This window comes from Carcharodon carcharias, chromosome 23 (assembly GCF_017639515.1).
Source record: "Carcharodon carcharias isolate sCarCar2 chromosome 23, sCarCar2.pri, whole genome shotgun sequence".
In the NCBI taxonomy this organism is placed as follows: Eukaryota; Metazoa; Chordata; class Chondrichthyes; order Lamniformes; family Lamnidae; genus Carcharodon; species Carcharodon carcharias.
This window is the reverse complement of record NC_054489.1, coordinates 40,927,161-40,944,093: the sequence shown is the minus strand read 5'-3', so window position 1 is coordinate 40,944,093 and position 16,933 is coordinate 40,927,161. Positions and strand designations below refer to the sequence as shown.

General features: G+C 41.1%; 1 protein-coding gene across 6 annotated transcripts in view; it reads right to left on the bottom strand.

Moving 5' to 3' along the window:
* Positions 1–16,933, bottom strand: part of LOC121268930 (vesicle-fusing ATPase) — a 249,069-nt gene that overhangs the window by 137,679 nt on the left and 94,457 nt on the right. For all 6 annotated transcript variants that reach the window (XM_041173206.1, XM_041173204.1, XM_041173207.1 and 3 more), the window contains exons 9-12: positions 13,868–14,067; positions 9,946–10,111; positions 8,450–8,524; positions 6,104–6,291 (exon numbers count right to left, since the gene is read on the bottom strand). In XM_041173206.1, the coding sequence (XP_041029140.1) occupies positions 6,104–6,291; positions 8,450–8,524; positions 9,946–10,111; positions 13,868–14,067 (629 nt within the window). The remainder of the gene's footprint in view (positions 1–6,103; positions 6,292–8,449; positions 8,525–9,945; positions 10,112–13,867; positions 14,068–16,933) is intronic.

Below are 16,933 nucleotides of genomic sequence, written 5' to 3'. Positions count from 1 at the left end.
GGTTTCTTGAGGGATTAATGAGTGATTTAGTACTGTGGTGGGTGAGTTCAGTGGGGGGATTTACCACTATGAGGGGCTGTTGGGGGGGGTGGGGGGGCAAGAATAAGTATAATGGTGGGGATTTACTGAGGTGGTTTAGTATTGAGGTGTGGGTTTTACTGAGGGGATTAAATTGCTGAGGTGGTGGGCTAGTGAGAGGATTTCATTTAACTTAATTTAATTTGCTGAGGTGGGGGCTCTATAGAGGGGAATCAGTGGCTAGGCTGGGTTTCACCTGTGGGCACTGGAGGTTGGGGATCTGACTGCTGCGGCAGGGGCCAGGGAATGGCACACCTGGAGGAGAAGGTTACATCTACATCTGTGTCGATCTGAACCCTGCCTATCATGCCATTCAACATTAACACGACCAACCTAAATCATTAATAACCAAGTAAATACAACAAAATCTGGAGTGGATTCTCATTGGTGCTTCCCTCAAATTGGCACCTTCAAGCAACTCCTGCAACAAACCAGGTCCCAGACATGCATTGGCTTTCACCTTTCCTCTGGATATCAGCCTACAAGGTCAAGACGTGGGTACGGAAGCTTGGCATGTCTGCACCTCTTAAAACAATGCCTAGGCGATGCAGCAAACAAAGAATGGTAACTGCTTGGCTTCGAAGCTAGAACGAGGGCTATGTGCTCTGGCATGAACAACAACCCACACTCTACAGCGAGTGTATGCAAGATGGTCCTTACTGACTGTGAGCTACACAAGGTTGGTGTCGACATTGCTGCTCGACAAGAAACCAGTTTAGCCAACACAACTTTTATTCATAAAGCTAATTACACCTTCTATTGGCATGGAAAGAGCGCTGGAGTTCACTGTGAACATGGGGTAGGCTTTGCAGTGAGCAAGCGGCTGACAAAGTCAACCTCATTTCCCTTCGGTTGTCATCTGGAGGCACAGTCAACAACATATATGCCTACACACCAACACTGTATGCCACCATCTCAGATAAAGGCCATTTCTATCACTCCCTAGGTAACATTGAGGAACATTCCAAATGGTGAGAGGCTATTCAGCCTGGGTGACTTCAATGCACAGGTTGCAGCATACAGTGATTCATGGACAACATGCCTTGATTGTCATGGGGTTAGGCAAGATCAATGATAATGGACAATGTCTTCATGAGCTTTGGGCCCTGAATGAACTCCGCATCATCAACACCTTCTTTCAAGACAGACATCGTCACAAGGTATCATGGCACCAACTAGACTTAGGCATCATTAGAAGGCATGAGCTGCCCAGTGTTTTCCACACCCGCACCTACCAGCTCAGATTGTGTGGATTTTGATATCGACCACACTCCTGTCAGCAGAATGAAGGTGCACAATTCCAAACATTACAGTCCACCACACATCGACATCCCTTGCGCAAATGATGATGTCAAATACCAGCGTTTCTCACTGTCACAAGAACAATTGCTACCCGCCAAAGGTTTTCCAGGAAATGCCTATGCTGGCTAAAGGAGCTTGGAATGCACTAAGCACAATCATCTGTGAAGTAGCAGAAGCATCATTTGGTAAAGCTGGAACCTACAGTAAGGACTGGTTTGAGACCTACTCAGCTGAGATGTCATCTAGCATTTATGCAGAAAAAAAAGCCCACATGATGCATAACACAAACCCAACAGCTAAAACACTGCATGACCTGAAAGTAGCCAAGAGAGTCATGCAAAAGATAAGGAGACACTGTACAAATAAACACGAATTATGAAATATCTCAAATGCCTGCCACTGCTTCTTTATCGCCTTAGCTTTTAACCTATTTTCCCATTCCACTGAAGCCAACTTTTTCTTCATATCCTTGTAATTGCCTTTAATTAGATTTAAGATACTAGTTTCAGACCCAAATTTCTCATCCTCTAAGTGTAAGTAAAATCCTATCACATTGTGATCACTCAAACCTAGGGGATCCTCTATGAAGTGATTAATTAATCTCATCTCATTGCACATTATCAAGCCGACCCTTAGGACCTAGCTGATGGCCCATAAGGCTTGTATTCTTGCACCTTGCTGTGCGGCTGTGAAATATGGAGGGCTTACAGCCATCAAGAAGCTCAAATTTCCACCTTCGATGCCTGTGTATTATGAGTTTATCTTGTCAGGAGAGGATCACAAATGCAGCAGTCCTCTCCAAGTTTGTTACACTCGTGAAACAGCAGCAGCTTTGTTGGCTCAAGCGCATCCCAAGGATGGAAAACAGCCACATACCCAAGCAATTTCTGTATGGTGAGGTCACCAGAGCCAGGCGACAAGTAGGGTGCCCAAACCTCTGCTTCAAGAATGCTTGCAAGAATGTCATGAAGGCCCTAGACATAGATCATCACACCTGGGAGTTACTAGCTGATGACAGAGGAAAACTGCAACACCTCCTGTGCGCTGGTGTGCACCACCATGACAACCAGTGGCTATAGCAGCTTGGCAACAGACACCAACACCGAAAACAACCCAGTGACACTTTGTTGCCTCAAGTGCGGCACTTATGGCAGAATCTGCCTCTCAAGGATTGGCCTCTTCACCTATTAGCAAAGTTGCGCCATATGAAGACACCCCATCTTGTTTGCTGCTTGTCCATTACTTAGGTAGATGGAAGGATGCTGGAGACCTGTCAGTCAGCCTTCCACAGAGTTTAAGAGGCAAGGGTTACTTTCTTAGGATGCAGGACCAAACAATTGCAAGAGAAGAACTGGAGTGTTCATTTACAGAGTAGTGTGTTCAAAATTACAACCTTAACAGTCACAAAATGCTGCAAACCTTGGAAGTCTACTCATCACCAATTACGATTGGGAAACACCTGCTGAAACCAGTTTTTGATACACTTCTGTGCCATGTGCTGTTTTAGCCAAGTAATGCTCAAGCATGACTCAGGATGACCAATCTTCCAAAAGGCATTGATTGGAGAACCATATGTAGCCTATTCACAATGATATGATTGAAATGTGGCAAGTAAGGAATCTCAACATGCCAGCAAGCTGTGCCACTGTATAGCACTCTTAAGCATGCACAAATGTATGCATTTTCAAATTTAAGTTAAATGAAGTACCCCTCAAAATGCTGTATTTTATTGTGGGAAGGTCAGAAAACATCTATTTTCCCATTGACGTTCCCCATCTCAGCTGTGATATTATGGATGAACAAAGCTTCTTTATCCATGCTTTTACCACCTCAACTCAATTTCTTCAATGTCCTCCTAGTTGGCCTCCCATCTCCATAAATGCCAACTCATCCAAAGCTCAGCCACAAATTTCCCTTGTATAAGGAGTTAAAAAATGTCATAAGATCTTAAGCTCATCCAGAACTCTGCTACCCAACTCACTCAAGTCCCATTCACCTATCACCCCTGCATTAACTGACCTACATTGGCTCATCATACATCAGCGATTCAAGCTTAAAGTTCTCATTTAACTTTTAAATTGCTTCACGGCCTCACTCCTCCCTATTTCCATGTCTCCTCCTGCCCTAGAACCTCGATCTCAATGTTCTTCTAATTCTGGTTCTTTTAATTCTAGCTGGGTAGGCACAAAGCTTTAAAATTCTCTCCCTAAACACCTTGTCCGCTCTCTGCTACTTTAGGGTGCTCCTAAAATTTAGTGTTTTGACCAAGCTTTCTCACCCAACATCACAAGTAGCATGGTGCAAAAGTTCATCTGATAACATGCCTGTGAATTGCTTTGGGATATTTTACCACTTTAAAGGTGATATATAAATGCAATATTGTTCTTGCTGAGAGTGGATTGACTATCTGTCCTCTTGAATAGATGAGTATGAACATTACAGTAACCATGTCAAGAGCAATCAGTATGCCAATGATATCCACAGCCTTTTGTACTCACTCAGGAAACAACACATTCCACATGTTGGGTGAGATATTTCACATTGAAAATGTATTTAAGTGTAATAATGTCACGGGACACAGACTGTTTTGCTCCGAAGGCGCTTGGAACCATTTGCAAAAAGATTTACGGCCAGACCCTGGCTGAAATTCAAGAAACCATCTTTTCAATTTGATATGTCCAACTTTGAAAGACTCCTGTCAATTTCCTGCATCCAATTTTAAATGTGGAGGGGAATGAGAAGCAGCCTGGTGCAGTTCAAGGTCTTCCTGCCCCTGTGGCCTGTATGAAGATAGACACATATAGCCTGTGGTCAGTGGAGGGAACTTCACAAAGCTGTTCCAGACACTGGTACAAGTTTAGTCTTATCATGCGAGCATTATTGCTCGCACCCAGGAGTTTTCATATACAAAGGAACAGAAGTAGGCCATTCAGCCTCCTAACCTATTCTGCCATTCAATTAGATTGTGACTGATCTGTACCTGAAACTTCATTCATCAGTCTTTGGTCTGTATCTCTTGCTAAGCTTACCAAACACAAATCTATCTGTGTCTTGGCAGCGTCCACAACCTTTTGGAGAGGGTTCCAGACCTCCACTACCCTTTCATAAGAAATACTTGATTTGAAGCCTGAATGGCCTTGCTCTAATCTTAAGATCAACATTACACACTCTAAGTCAGGTGAAAACTGCCATATTAATATTCTGTTCAGTTTTTGCTTTCAATATAAATCAAATTTGCAGTTTCTATCAGGACACATGATGTGATAATTGTTTATTCTTTCGCTTGAAGACTGGAACAAGAAGCCAGTTCGAGCCATTTTCAGTAAGCTTTAGGAGCTTCAACCTGCCCTGATCAATGCTGCAACTTTGTGTGCAAAGGGTAGCACTTAGGTTTGTTGGAAACAGTCCCAGGATTGGAGAGGTGAGGGGGGAGTTGGGAAAGGGAGGAAATAAATTGTAGCATTGAGAATGCTTGGTAAGATTATTCACAGTCCCATCAAGGTGGAACTGTTTTTAAACCAGTCTTGCAATTTATTTAACTTCCATTCAAATGTAACCATTTAAAGTCCAAATGGATCTAAGGAAGTGCAATGCTGCATCATAGAAAACACTGCATATCATGTAGAGTCTGTCCAGCAGTGTTAAAATGCAATCACATCAATATTTCAGCAGACACAACCATTCTTCAATAGTGGATGCGACATTACTTAACTGAGGCAAACAGCAACAAGACATTGCAATCCCAGAAACATTAGCACAGTACAGATATCATGGGGAGCAAGAATAGCAGAAACAAATGGACACATCCGTAACAGTATCAAAATTTATCACAACTTGAAAATCCACAAACTTACTAATAATTTGTCAAGCTTCTTTTCCTCAAAACATTATCTTCCTCCAAATTAAAACAACTTTTTCTTTTACAGCACCTTTAATACAATAAAACATCCTGAGGTGCTCACAGGTACATTATGATAATAAATTGACACTGCATCACATAAGATTAGGGCAGATAACTCTTTGACCAAGCTTTTAGTCAAGTCTTACAGAGCGTCTTAAGAGGAGGAAAGTAAGGCAGAGAGGTTAGATGAGGGAAGGAGCTCCAGAGTTTAGGACCCAGGCAACTGAAGGCATGGCCACCAAAGGTGGAGCATTGAAAATCAGGGATATTCAAGAGGCAAAAATAAGATGAGTACAGATATCATGGAGGGTGGTGAGGCTGGAGGAAATTACAGAGATAGGGAAAGGTGATGCCATGGAGGGACTGAAAATAAGAAGGAGAATTTTATAAAGAGTTGCTGCTTAACTCAGAGCCAGTGTAGGTCAGTGAGCACAGAATTGATGGGTGAACAGGATTTGGAGCGAGTTAGGACACATGTAAAGTTTTGGATGACCACGTTTACGGAGGGTTTGAATACGGGAAGTCGGCCAAGAAATTGATAAGGGCCATTTCAGTACTGTGGCAGGCGGGAGACCTGGTTGGAAGGATTCAAGCATGGAACTCCAGGCTAGAGACGGGTACAGATTTGGGAGGCAAGAACACATTTAAGAATTGAAAGAAAGTGAAGACAGAGATGGGGTGGTAGTTTGCAAGGATGGCGGGGGGTCAAGGGTTGGATTAAGGAGGAGAAATGACAGATGTTCCATTTTCTGGTGCAGCTATGAATGCATCAATTATGTATTTTAGGAACTTGCCACTGAGCACCCAAGTGTCCTTGCTTACCTTTATGTGTCGGTTCATTGCAGTTGACTGAGCAGCTCTCACTAGCCCTTCCAACTCAGCACCACTGAAATTCTTAGTCTCTTGGGCGAGTTCAAGAACATCAACATCCTCGTTCAGCAGACTGTGCTCTCGCATTCTTGCTGTGTGTATATTCAGAATTTGCACTCTCCCCTTCTCATCTGGCAAGCCTGGAGAGCAAGAATAGCAGAAACAAATGGACACATCTGTAACAGTATCAAAATTTATCACAACTCGAAAATCCACAAACTTACTAATAATTTGTCAAGCTTCTTTTCCTCGAAATATTATCTTTCTCCAAAGAAAGCTGATCGTTTTCACAGCTTTGTCAGAAGGTGGCATCAGGTCAAGAACCCAGTGGACTTGGTAAAATACTATCAAGTGAAGCCTGCTGCTAAGCGCTTTCTCTCCAACCAACTAACTTTCTGGGATTCTCCACAGGGTAACTATTAAAGTTATAAAGGTTAAACATCATATGGCTGCACTTTTAAGTGGAATATCAACAAAGAATATACAATAGGCAGATTAAGGGCTTCCTCAGAGACCATGTATAAATCAAAGAGACCATGTATAATTTTCCCAGGGGCAGGCTGCACCAAAGAAAATCAATATGTGTTTAACCAACCCACTTTAATGAATACCTTCATTGATCATTGTAAAACAAAGAATGTGGAAGGACGGCAGTGGGGAGAAAATGGGTTGTTCCATTCCTAGCTTAAAAACATCATTTCAGCTGTCCATTAACCATTGTGATGACTATGACTGGATTCATCCAATTCTGAGGGATTATACAAAAATCAAAGTGTGGTGGTGAGCTGCCGCCTTGAATCACTGCAGCCCATGTGGTGTAGGCACACCCACAGTGCTGTTAAAGAAGGGAGTTCCAGGATTTTGAACAGTAAAAGGGATTGGTGAAAAGGGGTCCATTAGCACTATTTGAGGAATGATGGCATCATATGAATTTTTAACAACCGCCCCTGACCAAGCAAACCTCAATTTAACTTCTTAGAAAGCAACAATGGCTTCAGAATTGTTGCACTCCTCTGCTACTATATAAAGCATCAGCCTGGATAATATGCTCAAACCAGAGCCGACTAACACGAGATGATAATGCTACACCAGTTGGAAGTTGAGAAGTTTTGTTGCAACATGGAAGTTTGGACATGCCAAAAGAGTATGCTTGCCCAACTGGACTAAAACACTTTGTAAACTACTAAAGTTAAAACTTAATTGTTAAGTTAAATTTATTTCAAGTTTTTCACATGCTCAGCTAGGGTCTGTTGTAATTTGCTTCTGCATTTGGTGCCTAGACCTTCAGTATGCATCCCCTGAAATAATGTAGTCATGGACTTCAAATCATACTGTGCAACGAACATCTCAGATTTTACTATTTCGTCCATCTTGTTCACTGAACTATTTATGATGGAAGCAGGGGGTTCATGGAGGAGCAGAGGGGAAAGAAGTGAACATTTCAAAACTTGCAATACCTGAAAGGTAACCTTTGCAGCTTAACTGTACGTCTTTAGCCAACAAAAACATTGAGAGAATATTAAACTTTTCTAAAAATGAACTTCCTTCGTTAGCTGTGCCAGGAAGTGCTTGGCATCAAAGATAAGCAAAATCAAAGAGCAGCTAGAAATAACTCATTAAAAAGAAACAGTATCCTTTTGTTACTTGGCACATATGTACACAACATTTTGTCACATTATCAAATAACAATATTGCCTCAATCAGAATCAGTAAAATGCCAAAAGGTCACTCACTCATTGCTCCATTGGGCACAAAGATTCAAAGCTGGAGCAGGGAAAACTGCATGCAGCTCAGCTACAAAGGTTATTTTTCAGGTGCAGAGTGTAAACCCACAAACAAGGGCAATTTGTCTTTAACAGTCATGAGTAGCAAGTTCCCTTGCCCCATTTCATGAGTTGGGCACAATTAGCAATCAAGAATGGGGAGGCACTAACTTCTTCAAAGAATAAATAAGTTGGAAAATAAATTTAAGGTATTTCTGACAGGCTCTGCTACTGTTGACATGTACAAAGTGTACTGTATGGCACTGGCATCTTGTGGGTCTCCACAATGGCAGCACAGTAGGGTGAAACTGGCCCCATAAGTTCACTGCAGGGACAATGGTTCTGCATCAACACAGGAGAACCTTCAAAGAATAGAATTCTATAACAATCCAAAAGCTGAAGGACTTCGAATATATATTTAAACGTCATTTGGATGGTTGTTTTAAAACCACTTTGGGATCCTGAACAAATGATTGAAGCATATCGATTTGTATCAAGGAGATTAAAAACATTCCACTGGTGGAACACGGCTTACCAATTTCCATTTTGACTTCCAATCGGCCAGGTCGTAGGAGAGCCTCATCAATCAAGTCCGGTCGGTTAGTCATGCCTAAAAAGTATAAGGCTTAGGTTAAAATAGCTTTTGATGTGAAGCTTGGATTAAAAGCTGAACACAACAACTATAACACAATTTTTATAGTAGCAGCCAGTGAAGACTCTCTTTATGACAGATACATTAACGGTGTTTATTATTTGACTAATAAGTTTGACGTAAATTGGACATCAAAGTCAGTTTGGTTCCTTTTTATTCGTTCTGGGGGCTTGAGCGGGTCTGGCACTGCCCATTGCTAATTGCCCTGGAAAGGATGCAGAGCCACCTTCTCAAACTGCTGCAGTCCATGTGGTGTAAGTACATCCACAGTGCTGTTGGAGAGGCAATTCCAGGATTTTGACCTGGAAACAGTGAAGAGACACCTGGGGAAACTGCCTTATATAAATTTTAAGCCAATGCTGTCACATTAAAGAAGTTGCCATTTCAGATTGTATTAACATGTTCAGTTGCATAGCAAGAAAGGAGGGAAAAAAGTTCCAACAAATAAGCTTGCTCTAAACCACTTGTAAACCTGGAATTCTCCAAGCCAAAAATAAGTCTATATATCTCTAGCATTCCACAGCCACTTAACTAGAAGTTAAAATATCTTAGAAAATTACAAATATAAGCTCAATATTTAAAAAACAGGTTAGCAGACAGACCCAGAAACCTCAAACTAGATGGTTGAGTATAGTATTTAAGAATCTGAAGCAACGTTAAGTAACTCACAGATATATTTTACTCAAAGGAGAGTCAGAAAGTAATTGCAAATATAAAAACAGGAAACTCTTTTATAAATCACCCCAACATTTTTTGCCTAACATTAATGACTGGAGGAAAATATATACCTGCGCTGGGAACAGTTGGGAAAATAGGGCTCGATAAAAGGGCAGCCAGCAGAGAGTTAGGAAGGTTGGGTCAGGAGACAATTCCATAAGTTAATCAGTGACCAGTTTGGTGTCATTTCCTTTAGAAATTACTGCCATATTGTGTGGAGAAATGCAGTGGATGCTATACATAACTTAAGATTTTCACAAAGCATGGGATAAGATTCTACATTGGTAGTCAACTGCTAAAATGAAAAATGGATTCAGGCCCAAAACAGTGGCAACAAAAAAATTAACTGGGCAACCAATAAATCCCCAAAGTATATATATGTGATGGTTCACTTGAATATCCTTCAACAAACAGCATTGCAATGACAAAACTGCTAAGAAAATACTGGATATGCCGGTTGAGGAACAAGGTTTATAAATCATAAAAACGGCTCTCTCAAAATAGATTCAGCAATTTGACAACATACAATCAAATCCTGAGCAAGGTAAGCAGGCAGCAACAAAATTTCCTCTTCACAGCCCCATTCTGCTGCCCGACTCCATTCCCATCATGGAAAATACCCAAAGTGCTATAAGGTACACAGGCCAGTTCGTAGCCCTTACCTATAACAAGGATGTTATTCAGTTGTTCCACTCCATCTATCTTGGAAAGCAGCTGATTGACAACTGTGTCATGTACGCCCGTGCTGCCTGCCATGGTCCCCCTTTGCTTGCAAATGGCGTCTATTTCATCAAATATGATGATGTGCAGGCCGCTGTTTGCCCCAAGCTGTGAAAAGACAAATCGCATAAATCTTTTGAATTAAATGTGAAGTATGAAGGTAAAGCCCACAGAGTAGATATTGTTCTTGGAATCTGTCCTCACCCTGGCGATCTGCCTTGTCACTGGTTCAGAAAGGAACTGACCTTTTCAAAAGTAGCTCTCATCCAACACAGATGCATCAACCTTAACCTCCACTGTCCAAAATAGTAACCAACATTCAAATAAACCAGGGTTAATTAAAAAAGAGAACTGTCCTCAAAAGCTGACATGACAGACTTGAATGGCAGGGCCCTTTCCACAGGCTCAATGCTCTATTGTGTAACTGGAACTGCTGCACATGGGATGTACAAGTTTCCCAGGAATTCAGCAAATCCAATTCTCCCCACACCATTCCCCACCCCCTCAACTGACCTTCAAGCACTTGAAAATTGCCAAAAGTTACATCATCCCTCTCCCCATTAGCACGGGCTTAAATGTAAATTACTTCAAGTTTTGAAACGCCTCAAAACTGAGGCCTGAATTCTAGATAAGAGGAAATGAAAATCCAGAGTTGAAATATTGTTAATGTCACTTTGTGCCCTTGCCTATTTATTGCTCTACCTCAAAACAGTCTGAAAATAATCAAATTGGAAGGGCTTCCCTGAGAAAACCCATAATCCATTTACAACAACATTGATGTCCTTTGAAACCTGAATGTTCCACCATTAGAATGTATTTTTCAGAATTTGATTCTTCCTCTATCACTGCCCAATCTACCCCATCAACCCAAGCTTACTGTTTGCATCCTGCAAAAATGAAAACCGAGTAAAGGCAGAAGCAGAAAATAAATAGAAAGGTCACACCTTTTTTTTATTGTAACAGGCAATTAAAAGACAGCACTTGCAGCCTGAACACCAGCATGCTTCTCAGTACCCGTGTACTGATACGTTCATTCCTGGTGCACAAATGGCTCTTTTAATATATGACAGATGCGTTGCTTATAATGCTGATAGATTCTGCTGTAGATTAAGGCAAGTGGAGGAGGAAGAAATTAAGAAAACAGCACGCAAAGTCCGAAACAGATTGCAGACTAAAAACGAACGAGTCCTTGATTCACAGCAAAACTAGGATGAAGGACTTCAATCAGAGAAATTGGAATTGTTTACCTTAGAACAGAGATTGTTAAAGGGGAAATTTAAAGGGGGTGATCTAAATTATAGGGGTTAGATGTAAATAAGGAGAAACTGTTCCCACTGGTCAGGACAGCTGGCAACCAAAGCATATAGATTTAAAGTAACTAACATAGAAAAGCTCAGGGAGATGAGTTTTTTTAGAACACAGCGAGTTATGACAATTTGGAATGCATTGCCTGAAAAGTCTGCTGGAATTGGATTCAGTAACAGTTTTCAAAAGAATTGGATCTTCCTTTGAAGGGGGAAGATTTGTAGATCTATGGAGAAAGCGCAAGAGACTGGAACAAACTGGATACATCCTTCAGAAGAGTCAGCAGAGACACGATGGGCCAAATGGTCACCTCCGGACTGTATGATTGTTTGATTCTAACTTCGGGTTTCCACCAGCTGAACACAGGCAGCATTCACTCCAATGTAATTACAGCTTTAGAACCACACTTCTGTCAGTTTAGGATATAGCCAATTCCAACAACCTGGGGTTCTTCAGACTGTGAGCAGCAGCAAACTGACAGAAATACAGCTTGGTACAGTCTGCTACACTTGGGGCAGGATTTTCCTGATGGTGGCGTTTCCCACCTCACCACCCAAAGAGTCAGCTTCAAGGAGCGCTAATTGGCTGGAGACAGGACCTCCACACCTCACTCGAGTTAAACTCCCGCCTCAGAGAGCTGCCGGCCAATTCAATTGGCCAGCGGCAGCGGTGACCAGGACTGGGACCACCAAGGGTTGCACTTGCCGCCAACGCCATGCGTGCGCAGTTGTATGCACGGCCACCAACTTTATTGTGGGGGGGGCAACATGAACTCAGCTTATTTACTTTCAGGAATCATATATCATGCATCAAAATAATGTGGCTGTCAGTACTTTGCAAAATCATATTTAGTACTGCAACATCATTAATTCATTGATCCTTCTACAATTGAAGATATTTGAAAATGTGACAGAATATGCAGACGTTTTAAGGCAAGATTCTGCCTCTTTGTTAAACCGCTAGAATTAGTGAGGTCAGTACAACATTGCAACAGTTTACTTTCCTGGCTTGACTGAATCTTTCGGATCACTGAAAATTTAGCGACATGTGTTCACCCTGCTTGTAAACTGTGAGACAACAAAAATTATTAAAGTGAGTAGAGGCATCGGCGTTCAGTAACGATTCTGGATTTTCACTGCCACTCAAAATACTGTAACATTTTCTCCAAGCGTCAATAAAATGCTTGTGAGCTAGATATTCCGAGCAACTTGCCGACTAAGTGATGTGTGGGATCCATGGAATCCAAAATCTAAGAGCACATTGCAATAACCAAGTTAAAAAGCAAAATGAATTAGCGTTGTGTTGTGATGTGTGCACATCATTGGATTTCTGCACACGTGCAGATGGCTATCAGTAGCCATCTTGCACACCATATTGCGTTGGCAGGAGACACTGACTACAAACAGTCCCCCACATTTTAAGTCCTGGAGACCAGAACAAGTTAAGTATGGGGAGTCTCTCATCAGGGAGGAAGTTGAGGCCTGGGTGGTGTGGGGGTTTTGGATCGGTCGAGGGGAGAGGAAACACCTACAGGGGGCAGACTTTTAAGGAGGGGTGGGCACCTGATGTGGAAAGAAGGCCCTAAGGAAGGTGCCTGCCCCCAGCTCCCTTCCCAGCAAAGGCCCGAGCATGGTGACCCGTCAGCCTTCTCCACAGACACTTCCTACCAGCATCAGAATTGAGGCCGGATGGAAAGCAGTCCTCAAGTGGCCACTTAAGGGCCTCAACTGGGGCAAGGGCAAGCGGGCTCCTTATGCCTTGCCCGCCCCATGTAAAGTTGCAGACAGGTCGGGGGCAGGCAGCAGGAAGGCCATCTAGGGAATTTTTTCTTCAAACCCACAATTGGGATCCGTAAAATTCTGCCTTTGATGTTCTAAAGCCTCATTCGGCTGAGATTCTTTGAAGCCCTTCATCACGAATTTTAACAAAGTTCCACAAGACATTCCAATTAACCATCAATAAAACGGCAGGAACATAATTAATAACTCCTCCATGACCAGTGACCAGATTAGGAATAATTAGTCTTTTGGCAGGTTACATATAAAAAAAACAAAAATAAAATTCTCAGTGCTATTTTCAAGAGTTAAAGTTTACTGGAATGCTGATTTTTGTTCTGAAACAGTTCAAGTTCTAAGGTTAAATTGGGATTGTTATACTAAAACCTTTATTGCCTCAAGGGCAATTAGGGATGGGCAAAAAATGCTGACCTAGCCAGCTATGTCCACATCCCATAAATGAATAAAATTATGATCACTGATGAATTTACAATAACTCTAGCCTCTCTATCCATAACTATTTTCTTCCGAAGAAAAGGAAATTATATCAAAATGATTAGCCAGTGCTACCACATGGCCTAGAGAGAGTATTCTATACACAATACTATCTGCTTTAGATAAGCATCTGTATTGACAGAGAATGCTCAGCATTTCAGGGCTGACCTATACTCTTACCCGCCTCCTTCATCTCCAAACATTCCTGTAATGTTCTGCCTTTCCAATGTACCCAATTATCATTTCTGCTGAAAATAAATCATAACTCATCAAGACTCAGAACACTCACCCTCCTCTGCTCCTCCTCTGCATCTGCAAAGAGTTTACGAATGTTCGCTTCAGATTCACCCACGTACTTATTGAGGATTTCAGGGCCATTCACAACTTTGGGTTCACGAGCATTCAACATTTTTCCAATCTGTCGAGCCATTAAGGTTTTCCCACATCCTGGTGGGCCATAGAGCAGAATACCCTTCACGTGTTTACAACCTGGGAAAGACAAGGACATATTGTAGAGCAAATGACCAATGATAAATAGTTGCATGTAAATTCTCTCAGTAAGGTGAAAAATCCTGAATTAGGAATAATGACAAACTTCCCCTAGTGCCAGGTAAACATTTTCCATTCAATTGCAAAAGGATACAGTAAAGTTTATACAATGTGTACAGGGCTCCCCTCCTAGAAAACAAAAAAACTCAAGAATGACAATCAGAAACTAACGAGAATAGGCAAGAGAAATAAACGTTGATGGTCATCTTGTCAATGGTGATCACAAATTTCCAATAAACATTTGATAAGATACCACATCTAAGGTTAACGCACAAAGTAAGAGCTCATGGTGTAGGGAGCAACATCATGAATAAAGGATTGGTTAGCTAACAGGAAGCAGAGGGTAGGGATAAATGATCATTTTCAGTCTGGCAAACTGTAACTAGGGGAGTGCTAGAGCGATCAGTGCTGGGGCCTCAACTATTTACAATCTTCATCAATGACTTGGATGAAGGAAAAGAACGAATGGTTGCTAAATTTGCTGATGATGCAAAGATAGGTAGGAAAATAAGTTGTGAAGAGGACATAAGAAGTTTGGAAAGGGATACAGATAGGTTAAGTGAATGGGCAAAAATGTGGCAGATAGAGTATAATGTGGGAAAATATGAACTTGTTCACTTTGGCAGGGAGAATAGAAAAGCAGCATATTATTTAAATGGAGAGAGATTGCAGATCTCTGTGTCTTGGTACATGAATCAGGAAAAGTTAGTATTCAGGTCACCACGTGATTAGGAATGCAAACTGAATGTTGGTGTTTATTGCAGGGGGAATGGAATATAATAGGGAAATTTTGTTGCAGTTCTACAGGGTTGAGACCACATTTGGAGTACAGTGTGTCGAGTTTTGGTCTCCTTACTTAAAGGATACAACTGCATTAGAAGTAGTTCACAGAAGAGTCACTTGACTGATTCCTGGGATTGCAAAAGGTTGGATAGGTTGGGCATGTATCCATTGGAGTTTAGAATAATGAAAGGTGATCTTATTGAAATATATAAGATCCTGAGGCTGGATGCTAAGAGGACATTTCCTCTTGTGGGAGAGACTAGAACTAGGGCCCCATTCAAGATGGAATTGAGGAGGAAATTTTTTCTCAGTCATTAGTATGTGGAATTCTCTTCTCCAGAGAGGGTTGAGCCTGGATCATTGAATATTTTTAAGGCTGAGTTAGATAAATTCTTGATTTACAAGGCAGTCAAAAGGTTATAGGGGATAGACAGGAAAGTAGAGTCAAGGCCACAATCATATCAACCATGATGGCAGAGAAGGCGCAAGGGACTGAATGGATTACTCTCTGTTCCTAATTCCTATGTTTGTATATGCGACATAATAAGATTTCAGATAAAGATTTGTAAGGACATAGAACACACAAAAAGGCAAAAGTAATAAATTGGAGGTATGCCAATTTTAGTGGGGTCAAAGTGGGACAAGGGAAAATAAACTGCAAAAAAAATTACTGGCAAAGAAGATAAACATCAGAGGGAATCACTGAAAATAGTAATCAGGAGTGTCAGGGGAAAGATACCCCATTAAAAAACAAATAAAACTAGCCAGAAATGACATGCTATGAATAAATAATGCAATGGCAGCATTAAAATTAAAGGAAAAGGCATTCACAAAAGGAGGATGAAATGGGAATATAAAAATGTTAGGAAATAAGTGAATAACATTAGAAATGCAAAAGGAAACAAAATTAAAATATCAAAAAATATAAAAAATAGCGTTGAACAGGCATAAATAACAAAAAAAAAATCAGGATAGAAATAAAGGCCGTATACAATAAACCCACAGGCAATGACAGCAAAAACCAGAGGTATAAATTGCTTTGCCTTCGTATTTAGCCAGAAGACCAATATGTCGGGCATGACAACAGAAGGTGGGATCCAAAGGATTAGAGGCATTTAAGATAGAAAGGGAGGCGGTAATTAATAGAATAATAAAACTCAAGGGGATAAAACTCCTGATCCAGAAAGATTGCACCTACGCATATTAAAAGTAGTTGGGGAAGATAGTGCAGAAACACTATTACAAATATCAAAATTCAACAGAAAAGGGAATAGATCCAGAAAAGATCCAGAGGATTGGCAGACAAATGTGATTCCTAGGTTTCAATAAAGAAATAAAGTAAGTCCAGGAAAGTATAAGCAATTAATCTAGCATCAGTGGTAGGAAAGATAATGGAATCCTTACTGATGTAACAAAAAAAATCTAGATACTGAAAATATAATAGTGCAGATTTTAAAGTGGAAAGCCATGCTTGGCCAACTTTAGTGAATTCATGTATTAACAGGAAGGGAAGGCATAATATGCTTTGATTTTCAAAAGGCCTTCAATAAGGCACCACATAACAAACCTATGACTGAGGCTACATGAGGTAAAGTTGGTGACAAGTATCAAAATGGTGAGCAAACTAGCTACAAAATAGTAGAAAGCGGCTAAAGGTAGTTACTCAGACTGGCAAAAATTGAAAAATGGAGTTCCACAAGGATTGATGCTGGCACCATTTTGTTCACCATTTTCATAAACAGCTGGGACTTGAGAATTAGAAGTACAATACTAAAATTTGCAGACAACACCAATTTTTTTTGGGCCAGAGAGAGTTCATGCACAGGAGGACCAGAATGAAAAACAGAAGACATTAATAAACCTGGCAGAATGGGCTTTTAATTGCCGAATCAACTTCAATATAGCTAAGTGCAAGGTGGTATATTTTGGTAATAGGAAGAATGAGGCCTCACATTCCTTGGAAAAAATTAATGTCTAAATGGGTCAGAGGAGCAGAGGGATACGAGTACGGATATACTAAGAT